The sequence below is a fragment of the Stegostoma tigrinum genome, chromosome 23, assembly GCF_030684315.1.
Source record: "Stegostoma tigrinum isolate sSteTig4 chromosome 23, sSteTig4.hap1, whole genome shotgun sequence".
Classification (NCBI taxonomy): domain Eukaryota; kingdom Metazoa; phylum Chordata; class Chondrichthyes; order Orectolobiformes; family Stegostomatidae; genus Stegostoma; species Stegostoma tigrinum.
Genome location: NC_081376.1, coordinates 22,707,433 through 22,721,993, shown reverse-complemented (window position 1 = coordinate 22,721,993; position 14,561 = coordinate 22,707,433). Strand labels below are relative to the sequence as shown.

General features: G+C 41.4%; 1 protein-coding gene across 2 annotated transcripts in view; it reads right to left on the bottom strand.

Annotated features, from left to right (window-relative positions):
* Positions 1–220: 220 nt before the first annotated feature.
* cog7 (component of oligomeric golgi complex 7) overlaps positions 221–14,561 on the bottom strand; it is a 45,470-nt gene continuing 31,129 nt past the window's right edge. For both annotated transcript variants that reach the window (XM_048552049.2, XM_059653997.1), the window contains 7 exons: positions 13,867–13,932; positions 9,055–9,241; positions 8,785–8,925; positions 8,409–8,492; positions 6,419–6,533; positions 5,122–5,265; positions 221–3,740 (listed from right to left, as the gene is read on the bottom strand). In XM_048552049.2, coding sequence (XP_048408006.1) covers positions 3,574–3,740; positions 5,122–5,265; positions 6,419–6,533; positions 8,409–8,492; positions 8,785–8,925; positions 9,055–9,241; positions 13,867–13,932 — 904 coding nt within the window. In that variant the 3' untranslated portion in view covers positions 221–3,573. The remainder of the gene's footprint in view (positions 3,741–5,121; positions 5,266–6,418; positions 6,534–8,408; positions 8,493–8,784; positions 8,926–9,054; positions 9,242–13,866; positions 13,933–14,561) is intronic.

Here is a 14,561-nt window from a genome sequence, read left to right as displayed (position 1 = left end):
TACCAGCAGAATCCAGGTCAGTATATCACAGATGCATCAGCAAAGTAATAGATCGCAGATAGCATCTGCTCTTCATGAAGCATATGCAGACTCAGTAAATAAAGAGTAAAATGGGAACTTAAGGAAGAGTCACTTGTAAGGTTGGGGACAGGACATAGCTTCCAGCAGATCCCTACTTTATCAGTTGCCTGTCCCACTTTCCAAGAATGGAAACAAGACCTTGATTAATAATTTAATGGTTTTCTTTCTTGATATTTATGGAAAAAATACAGAATGCCAATGATATTGCAACAGAACAATGATTGTGAATGTTCTGATCTGGAACAGGGCAGAAAGAAGTAATGACAAGAGTTTGTTTGGAGCAAAGGCCAGGGAGCAGATAACATCAACTAAAATCCTGAAAATTCAAATACAAAATTACTAGACAGTGCCATTCAACCCATCTTGTTTGCAACAGCTCTCCAAATAAGCATTTCACTTACCACCGTTCTTCTGTCTTCACTTCTTAACCCTGCATTCCATTTCTTTTATAATGATAGTCCAAATTCCTTTTGAATTTGAATTTGTTTTGATTGAACCTGCTTTTACCACACTCTCAGACAGAATAAAATTATTTGTCTTTCATTCAGTCTTTTAAAAAATGAACTTAATTGCTGCTGGGAAGTAGGGCAATTGTCATGTGCAGCATACAAAACCAGCAAACTTTCAAAATTAAGTCCAATTTAGATTCAAGTATGACTCCCCTTTTCTCCCATTTGACACACCACAGGACCGGTACAACGTGGGTTCGGAACAGAGGACAAAGGTGTCTTAGTTACATCGAATTACCCTCTCAAGATGGGCATGAAATGCTGGCTTTGTTAGAGAGACATCACATCCTGAGAATAAATTAAGAGTAATCATAGGATTTGCTGTGCAGGGGGTACTAATTTAGCCCATTGTTACTATGGTGACACTAGTTAGGTAATGAAATTATGTTGGATAACTGCAACTCTTCTGACTGTTAAGGCAAAGTATTTATCTGTCTTTGCAGTTCCAAATTTCTCTTTTGCTATTATTGTTCAACCTGAAGGAGATGATTACTTTAAAAAAAATGAAAACTTGTCCTCCCTGCCCTCAAGCAGAGGCAGAAGGAAAACTATCATAAACAAACACTTAAATAAGTGAACTGCACTGAAGTAGACAGAGTACAGATGTGACCAGGATCTATCTGGCCAGGACTCAGACACAAAGCATTTGCAGCAGCTGTGTGATGGTTCTGTGTCTGTGAACTGACAGTGGGGCCATGCAAGAGGAGGAAAGGTGTAAATTATAATGTGTATAGAGGCCCACCCACTCTATTATTTAGGATTGCTTATCAGTCACTCAAAGAGTCATTTTGACTAAAAACCCTGCCTGCAAGGCTCTGAAGAACTGTTTGCAGCCAAGCTGGATTTGAAGGTGAGTAGGCTATCCAATGTATTTACAATCAGCTCTACTGACAGAAGGGTTAGTTACCAGAGGAAACAAATTTAAGAATAAGATAACTGGCCAAAGAACCTGAGGGAGATGAGTATTGTTTTGTACAGTGTGAGCTTGATCTGGAATGCATAGCTTGTAAGGACAGTGACAGCAGAAATGTTGTTAACATTTAAAAGTGGAATTAATCTAGTGCATAAAAAAGAAATTTTCCAAGGCTTTGGGTAAGAGCATGGGAGTGTAAATAATTAGAAATCGCTATTTCTTGGAGCTTGTGCAATAGGCCAAATCACATAATTCTCTGCAGCATTATTCTCTGCAGGTTAACAGAGAAATGAATTAGAGGAAAAAGGTATTCATTATTCAGTTACTGAGAGTGAGACTATTTCCTGGGTTACTCAATAAGCAGCAGCTTACATGGTCATCACCACATACAAACAGTTAACTGCGGATGGACAGAGGATCAACTAGCTTCCAGGTCCTGAACACTCTCCAGTTGCCTCTGTAGAATATCTACACGTGGATGTTGTTTGGGAACTGCTGCACAGGCTTTTGCCACAGACTGTCCAGAATCAGGCAACAGGCCAAAGACTGGAACCCATCAGGCATTTATACCAGTAAAGACACAACACGTTATGACAGGTGGGAAAGAAAATCTGGTGAAGGTTAAATAAAAAGGTACAAAACAGAGGTACAGCCTTCATTTCTTGCAATGACTATCTAACAGCAGGCCCTTCTACACTGTCCTAACAAACACTCACAGAACACACAACAGACAAGAGATGAAAAAATACAATGTAAGAATATTGTAAAATGATGCAGCCTTATCTCAGGTGCCATTCTCTAACCACTGGGAGTAAAGGAAACAAAGCTTGTGTGAGGGAGAGGCAAAGAGTGGGAATGAATGTGAGTTAGGGAGGCAAAGCAATTTTGTTGTTAATGTGAATAAATGAGGGAGGAGACAGTCAGTGAGCCAACAAGGGAACAAGGAAGATGGAATTAAGTGAGAGAGTATGCACAAAAGTGTGCGGGTACAAGAGCCAGGCATGCACTCACAGGTTACAAATGAGTAATGACAACTGACAAACAAGATCTCTTATACTTTATGCCAGAAGTTGAAGGAAGCATTGAAACCAATGGTCAATTATACTAACCTATTCTAACAATACAACCCTATACCATTCATTTCAACAAATGACATTCATCTTCTTGACGCGAACATAAAATGTTAAAATAAAATGCAGGGCTTCCACCCCTATATGATCACAAACATCAACCACGAACAATTTCGACTAACACTTGAACACTGCATGTAACTCCTCACATTGCCATATAGGCGTGCTGCTGCATTGAGGGTATGGAATCTTCCTGTACTGCCTGGTGAAAACAGCCGAGTAACCAGCCTAGATGGGAAGGCAGCGGACCATGACAAGGACCACTGTAATTTCTTTGTTTGTCTCTGCTCTGAAGCAATTCTTAATGAGCAAGGTGACTCAGGCTGGGAGGAGGCAGCATTCCTGTTTAAGGCAGCATCTTAACATGATGCCATACTCAATTACCAAAATAACCTCCTCGCCAGGACATACATTCAATATCCAGGTATTTCCTCTCGTCCTGCATCTGTTCCAGGAGGATTTAACTTGGTGTGGTGCTGGGCACGTCAACAGATCATTTATAATTATGAGGGCTGAAAGCAGAGCATCAGCAGACCACCAAGTCAGTCCTGATCCCATTCTCCCAGGACTGGGGCAGGTATCTATGGTTTCCTGGGGAGGAGGATTCTGGAAAGTAACCAAAGTGGTGGTGGTGGGTGGTAAGGGACTCAGTTAATTTCTCACTCAATAGCATGGTGTTACTGAGCTACTTGCAGCATTCAAATCACCAATCTCAGTTTATTTACCTTAAGTCAGGACCAAACCTGGGACATGCATTCTGAACCTAAATCCAGCAGAAGATTCTTACTTAAATTATTCTAAAACAGCGCATCCTAAGTATGAAGTTATTGCTCTTAATAGGAGAACGGAACACACTCAGCTACTGGTTCAAGAGCCAATCAGAATTAAGGCAGCCTTCAACCATCAGAAACAGATTTTGTTTTGTGAACAGTAAGATTGGTCAGCAATGGATATTCCTCATGGTTGCAATTGCACTGGTCAGTCTCCGGGGCAGGCCCTTCGCTGCTTGCCTAAAGTCTTCGGGCTTTACTTTTAGGACAGTCACAGTGTGTTGCAGAGTGCGGGATGGCTGTAAGCCAAGAGCATCCATGACGTTGCTCAGATAATCTGGAACAGAAGAAATGCAACATTTCTTTATAAAAATGAACTTCATCACCAAACTCACCAAAAAAAAAGTTAACGTTGATCACACTCTGCACAAGACAGAATTGGAGTTGAAAAACAGGAGAGAAGGTGACTTCTTCTTTGTTTAGGCCGCATTAACTTTGAGTTTTTAAAGCTTAATGCATTTAAGAATTGGAGAGAATTCAAGCGCCTCAAGAATTCAGGTCTTGGATAAAATTTCTATTACATTCATAGGGTATAGGCATCACTGGTAAACAACAGCAATTATTACCCACTGCTGGGAGTACAACTAAGAGGCTTGCTAGGCTATTTCAGAGGGCAATTAAGAGTCAACTACATTGTTGTCTTGATGGAGTCACATACAGTCTATACACTCCCTAAACAGCATTAGCAAGTCAAATGTGTTTTCAGTTCAGTAGTTTTGTCATGGCTATTACCAATTCATAGTGATAGAGGTCACAGCACAGAAAAGGACCTTTAGTCCATGAAGTCTGCACTGGTCAAAAACAACTACATACAATTAAAAAAAAACCTCTTCTAATCCCATTTTTCTGTAATTAGCCCATAGCTTCTATGACTTGGTATCACAAATGTACATCCATAACTCCTTAAATATTACAAATGTTAAACATTTTGCCTTCACCTCCGTTACAGGCAGTGAGTTCCAGATTCTTACCACCCTCTAAGTGAGCCTTGTTTTCCTCGGATTCCTCTAAACCTCCTGCTGCTTACCTTAAATCTGTGTCCCCTGGTCATTACTCCTTCCAAGAAGGGTAAAAGTTACTTCAGGTTTACCATGTATATGCCCTCATAATTTTATGCATATCAATCCTCTGATCCCTCAGTCTCCTCTGCTCCAAGGACAACAAACCCCGTCTATCCCTCTCGATTTTTATTTAGAATTATATCCAAATAACTGAGTTTAAATTTCCTTACACTGTGGTACTATTTGAAATCATTTTTTGGATCATTAGTCCAGGTTACTGGATTACTAGCCCAAAAGTATAACGGTTATGTCAGAACATCCTTCAATACGGTTAGGACACATTGAGGACGAGGAAAAAGAGTGTTTAGGATTGAAATATTTTCTGATAAGAAGAAATGAGAAATGTAAATGCAGCGAAATTTGGCCTTGCAGGGCTAAAGAGTGTAATACATGAGACTATTACAGGTCGGCGCAACATCGAGGGCCGAAGGGCCTGTTCTGCGCTGTGTTGTTCTATGTTCTAATTGAACAGCATTCCAAAACGGCCTGGTACTGGCATCATGTACCACATAGCCTCCTTCTGTACTATATCATTCCACCATTGACCATAGGAGTACCAATAAAACATGAGTTTCTTCCTTGTATATTTTCACTTACCAATATCTGTGGCAAGTTGTTTGGTTGCGTGTGGTGTAAGCTCTGGGATCTGTAGAATGGATTCACAGTAAGTATGCATTGTTGCCCTGGCAATGGAGCCCAGCCAATAATCAGCCATGTTGTCCAACTCTGGTAACTCATCCCCTAATAGAAATTGCAAGCAGGTGAAATTGCATACAAGTGTCAAATCCCATCTCTAAATTAACACAAATTAAATATCCACACACCTTCTGTCACTGTCCTCCATTAATCTCAACTTGTCTAGGAGTTGTCTCAAAACATATATCCTGAACTGCATCAAGCATCCCAGAAAGCACCGAGGAAGTCTAGAGTTAACAAGGCCATGGATGATCATTTCAGCAATAGTTGAGCTGAGACGGGGCAGATTCGGATGTAGAAAGTAGAAATATGTGTTTCAGTAATGACACAAATGAGTGGTTGGAAACTCATCTCAGGGTCAAATAGAGCACCAAGGTTGCAAACTGTCTGTTACTTAAAATATCTAACCATTTCCACTTTCGAAGTCCCAACTGTTCCACAGCGTCTCACTTTCGTGAAAGAAAATTCCAGATTTCTATTAAACTTTGTAGGAAGATGCACTTCCTGACATCAGTCTTGATTTCAGTTCTGAAGAAGAATCATACCAGACTCAAAATGTCAATTCTGCTCTCTATAGAAGCTGTCAACCTGCTGGGCTTCCCTAGCATTTTCTGTGGCTTTTTCAGATTTCCAGCATCGCAGGATTTTGCCTTTATCACTCCTAAATGGCCTGGCTCTAATTTTAAGCCCTTGCTTTACTTGTTCTGAATTCCCCAACGAGATGAGATAATTTATCTTTTTTCCACACATTTACTTAGTTTACCATTTTGACATTCAAGGGGACAAAAGCCACACTTAGGCAATTTAACTTCACAATTTAACCCTCCAAGTCCAGTTTCATTCTGATAACTTTACTCCATTATTGAGCTGTTAACATCAAAGAGAGAAGCACGTAACTTAGGCTGACTCTGCTCAACTTATCAAGTTCCCTCGGGATCTTTTATATTTCATTGAGATCACCCTTCATTCTGCATTTACGAATTAATCAATCAGTCCAACTACAGATATTAACAGGTATTCACTCACCCATAGCCTAAAAAGAAACTTTAGCTCCTTAATGTCTAGTTTTAAATTTTGTTTACTGGCATTTAATTTCTTTCTTTGTCTTATCACACAGGTAAACAACACTGCCTCATTCATTCACCTCCACTCCCTTCCACAATGCACAAGGCTACTTTGAATGGTCCCCCCAACTTACCTTGCTCTGGAGGGTATGGAAGTTTCCCAGAATGCAGTGCCAGCTCCAGTGCTGGATCCTCCTGTGTTACAAAGGGCTCCAGGTGCAGAGGCAAGGACATGATGTACTGGCCAATCTGTAAACAACAGTGCATCAGCAAGCAATGAAATTCATAAACCCAGCAGTGATAAGACAATGAGTAAAGAGGCTTTTAGGATGTTATTGCCATGGAGTCCCTTGAGTGTGGAAGGAGGCCATTCAGCCCAAGGAGTCTGCAATGATTCAGCCCTCACCAAAAAAAGAAGAGGTACCCCATCCATTCTCAGACCTGACCCTATCCCCATAACCCCACATTTACCACTGCTAATCCAACTAAACTACACATCCCTGGACAGTGTGGACAATTTCTCATGGCTAATCGACCAATGTGCTATGGGAGGAAAGCAGTGCACCTGGTGGAAATCCATGCAGACACAGGGAGAATGTGCAAACACCACACAAACAGTCACCTGAGGCTAGAATTGAACACAGGTCCTTCGCACTGGGACAGCAGTGCTAACCACTGAGCTACTGTGCTGGACAAATTATGATAAAAATCAATACTCACTTAGGCAAGTGCAAGTTAACACAGAAACTTACTTGCTTTTTTTTTAATGAAATAACAGTGGGTTTGATCAGGGCAACGTAGCTGATATGGTGACCAAAAGGTATTTGCACAACAGGCGTCTGGGAAAAGTGATCGCTCATGGAATAAAACAGATAACAACATGAACACAAAAATGACCAAGTGACAGGAAATAGAGTTGTGGATAATTGTTGTTTTGCAGAAGATTCATCGTGGAGTTACCCAGGGATTGGTGTTTCAATTTTTGTACTTCCTGATGTGTATTACTGACCTAGATCTTGGTGTACAAGGCAATTTAAACATTTGCAGATGATACAGAACTCAGAAGTAGTGATAAATGTGAGAAAGTTAGGTGTTGTGGGGAGGAGAGAACAGTTTCATAGAGGAGGGAAAGCTACAGAGGGAAGTTATGGACTTTGGAGGATAGGGTAAGTGAGAAAGTGGCTTCTGAAGATTGGGAGAGAGTGGAAGGAAAGGGTGGGGGGGGAGACAGAGACATAGGGAAGAAGAGGAGAAATACAAGCTGGAGATGGGAAAGGGGAGTTGCAGAGGGGAGGAAAATCAGGGGATATTTGAGTAAAAGCTTTTCCTTAAATCCCATCTAAACCTCCTGCCTTACACTTTAAAATTATGCCCCACTGTTATTGGCCCATCGACTAAGGGCAACAGCCATTTTCTATTCATCCTGCCCATACCCTTCATAATATCATTTACTTCGATCAGATCACCCCGCAACCTTCTCAATTCCAAAGAAATTAACCCAAGGTTATCCAGCCTCACTTCACAGCTAAAATACTCCATCCTAAGCAACACCTTGGTGAATCTCCTTTGCAAGCCCTCCAGAGCAATCCCATCCTTCCAAAAATACGGTAATTATCACTTCAATCCAGACGAAACATAGACCTTGCCATTCCCTTCAGAGGTCAATTTCCAAAGGGCACCATCTACAGGATACATGGAAGTAACTTTCTCAGGCTTTTAAAACAGCGCTTCTCAAACTAGCAATCTCCATAATTTAGGTTGAGGGTCATGTGCATGGGAACACCATTACTTCTAGGTTCCCCTCTAAGTGTCACATACCATCCTGTCTTAGAAATATGGAGGCCATGCTTTCATTGTCACTGGGTAAAAATTCTGGTAATGCCTAAATAATATCACAGTCGGAGTATCTTCTCTACATGCACTGCAACAGTTCATGACAACTGCTCGCTGCCTTCTCAAGACTGTCCAAACGTAGGTCGTAAATGCTGGCCTTGTCGCAAAAGCTAGGTAGTTGAAGGTATTTTAATGTGCAGACTCACTTGGTCAGATTAAGTGCAGAAACTAGCGGAAAACAGATCTACTAGTTATTGAAAAAACTGATTCTCGCAGCAACACGGCACTTACATTGCTGATGTATTCAAGAGGAGCAAGGCTAAATGTTGGGAGATCGTCAGTTAATGTCTCTCCCATGGTTCCAGTGTTCCAGGTCTTTTCAATTGAGAGAGAAGAAAAGACAAAAAGCAAATGTAAATGTGAAAAGTAACAGAAAATTAGGCGTAAACCGGAATAATTATGACACCAAGATAAATAGATATGCTCAAACTACTTCACTTCATTGGCAGTCATTTCCTCAACAAAGCTGCGCTCCTTCACCACCACAGTTGCTCCCCATCTCAATCATAGTTTCTCACCCTCCTCAATTCCCATCATTTCTAGCCATCTTCCAGCGGAGGAATAAGTTCCAAGGAGCTGAACAACCAATCTTTCACTCTCACTTTACCTCCATCCTTGGCACCTGTGCAAGCTGCTGCTTGATCCGGAGGAACACAGAGTCAAAGGCAAGCTGATGTGCCTGCTGGTTGAGCCGGGTCAGTGCTGCACGAGCTTCTGCCAACAAGTTATTGTTCCCCGTTCCCTTTTCCTACACATGAAAAATAATCAACTTTAGCCCATATCCACAGGGATTGTTATATATCTTGCTGAAAGACTTGAATTCCCGCACCTCCGCCCAGTTTTCTCATCTGTTCTGCAGGAAGGAATGGAATCTTACCTTCAGCATATAAAGCATTTCCATCAGACTGGCGTATTCACTTGGATTTGCCTTCAGTAAATAATTATATTCCTGCCATGGATTTTTGATCGAGGCTTTTTTGTCAGGGAAGCTTGTTTCTTGTATACCAGCCAGACTATGTGGACTGTATGACTCAGACAAATACTTCCCTGCAGTAGATAATATCCTGTATGAGAGATTCAAAAAGATCAGAAAAGATCATAGATTAAACAGCAAGGTATTTATAAAGTGGAAAATAGAAGCTTTACCGTCTCACCCTGATATAGAGATTATCACAGGGGTGGTGATGGCCTGGTGGTATTACTGCTAGATTGTTAAACCAGAAACCCAGATAACATTCTGGGACCCAGATTCAAATCCCACCATGGCAGATGGTGGCTTTTGAATTCAATAAATATCTGGAATTAAGAGTCTAATGATGACTGTGAATGCATTGTCGATTGTTGGAAAATCTCCTTTGGTTCACTAATGCCTTTCAGGGAAGGAAACTGCCATCCTTACTTGGTCTGACCTACATGTGACTCCAGACTCATAGCAATGTGGTTGACTCTTAACTGCCTTCTGGGCAGTTATCGGTGGGCAATAAATGCTGCTTAGCCAGCGACGTCCTCGTCCTGTGAAAGGATTAAATGTGCTAGTGTATAACTCAGCTACAAACCCTTGCTTCCTCATGCCTCCAATCCCCTTGAGAGGAATTTACAGGCCCTGCATTGACAATAATTTCTGATTCGAAAATTCCACATTCTAACCACACTCCATGTGCAGACATGATTTCCCACTTCCCAGTTAATTCATGCCTGTGATTGACTTAAGGTTGTTGCCCATGGAATCACCCTATCACTACACTCAATTGAAGAGACAATCTTGGGTAACAAAAGCTAATGCATGCGCTGAAAAGAGGGCACGCACTGTCGGCATGAGACCCTAGAATTCTGTGAAGGTATTTTTAATCAAATTGTTCAAACGTTAGACACGTATCTGCGACAGGCAAAACCTGAGCCTGGACCTTCTGACCCATCCAACAGCCCTACTCACATTCTTGGGTGTTTATCCTAAATAGTACTAAGGAGATTTTTCAGTTATCTCAAGCTGTTAATGCAGTGAATAGCCAACTGCTATAAATTAGGAAGTAGAGTGTTGGATGGTCTCAGATGACTGGATGAAGGAATATCAACCAGCTGTGATGCCCTGTGGCTAAACAGACACAGGCACTGTTCTACCCTTGCATAAGTCACTTGAGAGTCACAAGGAGGGGCCAGACCCTGAGAAACAGTAATCCAACATGGAGTTAATTCTCAAAAGGAAAGGGAGACAATTGGCAAACAGAAGTACATCATGGCTTAAAAATTAGTTCCTGGAATGACTGTATTTAATTATGAGCTCTTAACGCCCTACCAGCTTCAAAAGTATTGTCCCTGCCATGAACATTAGAAAATGAAAGAAGTAGTAAAGCCTGTTGAGCTTGCTTCACCATTCAACAGGTCGTGGCTGATCTTTTACCCCAAAGCCATTTTCTAGCATTACCCCATTTGTGTCAAGAAATACCTCATTAGTATCAAGAAATCTACTGATTTCTGTCTTAAACAATGAACTGCCACAGCTTCCTGAGGTTTAAAATTTCAAAGATTCATCCCCTTGAGTGAACAACACCTCCTCATCTCTATTTTAAATGGTCTACTGCTTATCCTGAAACAATGTCCACTGGCTTTGAACTCACCAGCCAAGAGAAACACCCGATCTGCTTTGAAACCTTGAAGGTGCTATTTTTCCCTACAGTGTCGGAGGTTGGGGTTTACAGAGGTTTATAAAATCATGGGGGCACGGATTGAGTGATTAGCAAGGCTTTTTCTTATTCCCCAGGGTAGAGGAGTCCAAAACTAGATGGCATAGGTTTAAGGTGAGAGGGGGAAGATATAAGAGGGACCTAAGGGGCAATATTTTCACGCAGAGGGTGGTGCGTGTATAGAATGAGTTGCCAGAGAAAGTGGTGGAGGTGGGTGCAATTACAACATTTAAAAGGCACCTGGATGGGCTCATGATTAGGAAAGGTTTAGATGGATATGGGCCAAATGCTGGCAAATGGGACTAGATTAATTTAGGATATCTAGTCAGCATGGACGAGTTGGACCAAGGGTCTGTTACAGTGCTGTAAGCGCTATGACTCTAATATAATACCAGTTTCCTCAATCACTCATCTTAAAACAATCCAACCCTTCCTGGGATAGAACCGTAGAATTTTAGATTAGCCTAGTAAACCTCTGTTGTATTCTCTATGACAAGTATATCCTTCCTTTACAAGGAGACCAAACTGAGTATGATACTTCAAGATGCATTCTCGCCAAGGCTCTATATAAGTACAGCAAGACATTGTTATTCCTGTATTCTAAGCCACTTGCTTAGGCCTTCCCAATTGCTTTGTGCACCTTCATGCCAGGTTTTAGTGACTCACAAGGGTGCCCAGATACCTTTCGAAAGAAATACTTGCTAATCTCTCACCATTTAAGAAATACTCTGTTCTTCAGTTTTTCTGCCGGACTAAATTATTTCACAGTTATATAGCTTTTACGCCACAAAAAGGTACCTTTGGCCCACTGTGTCGATGTATGTCATCTACTCTAATCACATTTTCCAGTATTTAGCCCACAACTTTGTACACCACAGCATTTTGAGCAGTAGAAGCATGGAGGTCTACAGCATGGAAACAGGCTCTTTGGCCCAACTTGCCCATTCCACCCAGTTTTCACAATTTAAACTAGTCCCATTTTCCAGCGTTTGGTCCATATCCCTCTATACCTATCACATCCATTTACCTGTCTAAATATTTCTTAAATGACGAAATTGTACGCACTATCTCTGGCAGCCCATTCCAGAGTGTTCATGCAAATGGCTCTTAAATGTCTTAAGTGTTTCCACCTCGATCACACATTTAGGCAGTAGTATCCAGATAGCCACAACAATAAGTAAAATGTTTTTCCTCAAATACCCTCTAAGCTCTTCCTCCTTATCTTAAAACTTTGCCTCCTAATTGCTGCCCATCAACTGAGGGAAAACGTTTCTCCCTTTCTACTCTACACCCCTCAGCCTTCTCATCCCTAAGGAAAACTCCAGCCTATCTAGTCTCTTTTCACAGTTGAATCGCTAATACCCAGGCAACATCCTAGTGAATCTTTTCTAGAATCACGTTCCTACAGTATGGCAACCAGAATGGCACACGAATACCAGCTGTGGCCTAACTAACATTATAGACAGCTCTATCATAACCTACTTATCTTGAAATTGTCCCGATCTTGTCACATTTGAACATAGATTGCGTCAGTATCTGAGAAATCATGAATGGTACTGAACATCTTGCAAAGTTCAGTGAAAATCTCCACTCCTGACCTTATGATGGAGGGAAGGTCATTGATGATGCAGCTAAAGATGGTTGTGCCTAGGACACTGTCCAGATGAACTCCTGCAGAGATGTTCTGTAGCTGAGATGCCTAACTTCTAACAATCACAACTTTTGGTCGAATGTGGCCTTGATATCAAGGGTTGTCATTATCACTTTAACCCTGAAATCCAGCTCTTTAGTCCATGTTTGAACCAAGACTGTAATGAAGTCAGGAGCTTGGTGACCCTGGCAGAACACAAATCTGGCATCACTGAGCTGGTGCTGCTTGATAGCCCTGTTTGTATTATCTTCCATCACTTTAGTAATGATCGAGTGTAGACTGATGAGTGCTAATTGGCAGGTTGGATTTGTCCTGCTTTTTGTGTACAGAACATAACGTGGGCAATCTTCCACATTGTCGGGCGGATACCAGTGTTGTAACTGCACTGGACAGCTTGGCTAATGGAGTGGCAAGTTTTGGAGCACAAGTCTTCAGTACTATTGCTGGATTGTTGTCAGGGTCCCACTTTTTGCAGAATCCAGTGTCTCCAATCATTTCTGGATATCATGTGAAGTGAATGTGTGATGCTGGGGACCAGTGGAGGCGGCAAGATGGATCATCTACTTGGCACTTCTGGCTGAAGACTACTGCAAATGCTTCAGCCTTATCTTTTGCACTGATGTGTTCGGCTCTTTCATCATTGAAGATAGGAATATTTGTGGACCCTCCTCCAGTGAATTGTTTAATTGTCCATCACCATTCATTACTGGTCGTGACAGGACTACAGAATTTAGATCTGATCCTTTGATTGTGGGATCACTTATCTCAGTTCATCACTTGCTGCTCATGCAGTTTGGCAGCTTCACCAGGTTGCCACCTCATTTGTAAGTATACCTGGTGCTGTTCCTGACAAGCTCTCCTGCACTCTCCATTGAACCAGGTTTGATCCCCTGGCTTGATGGTAATGGTTAAGTAGGGAATATGCTGAGCCATGAGGTTGCAGATTATGGAGTACAATTCTGCTGCTGCTGATGGTCCACAGCATTTCATGGATGCTCAGTCTTGAGTTGCTAATGTTCTACATTGAAAATGACATTTTTATTTCTATTCATTTGTTTCCTGCCTACTAACCAATTCCTAATATAACCACCAATCCCATGCGCTTTGATATGGCTCAATAATCTTAGTAGGACTTTGTCAAAAACTTCTTGAAAATCCAACTGCACCACATCCATTGGTTCTCCCCTATCTATTCTACAAGCTAACCCTATTGGATGAATGTTCCACACACCCATCTAAACACTCACTCCAAATAGCTAAACTCTAATACTTCCTTTTCCATTCTTACCATTGCCCTATTTTGTTATCAAATCCTCATTAGGCTCTAATGGAAGTAGTTGTGTTTCTTGGAGCTAACCTGTTGGACAGCTGCTGTTCATAGTCTCCACACTGCCGCAATAACTCACCGCAGGTTGAAATAATTCTGAAAATAAAACACAGCAATGAAAGAATGAAAGCTAAATTAACAGTCGCCATAACAAATTCAGAACTTTGAATAGAAGAATAAAGGCTAGGGAAACACAGAGCTTATAATCTACTCTTCACCAATCTCATCATCAGTAACATCACCACCAACTCAGTTTATATGCTGCTGAAAACCTCATTTATGTCTTTTGTTACCTTCACATTAGATTATTCAAATGCATTCCTCACGAGCCTTATACATTCTAATCTCACTAGATTTCTTATCATCTAAAAGTGTGCAGGCTGTGCAGCACCACGTCTGTGCTGACCTACATTTGCTCCAGGCAAATCAACACTATATTTAAAACTCTCACCTGTGTTTCCAATTCTCTCAATGGCCTTTTTGCGCCCTATCTCTGTAATCTTCTCCACTGTTCAACCTTTACAATCTTCCCAGATATCTGCACTTAATCAATTCTGATCTCCAGTACTCAATTTTAATTTCTCCATCATTGCTGGCTGTGCCTTTAGCTGCCTAAATTCTGAACTCTGTAATTACCTCCTCTCTCCAAATCTCTAATTTTCTCTCCTTTTATCAAATGCTCCTCAAAAACTAGCTCTTTGATCAAACGCTTGCACAACTGCCCT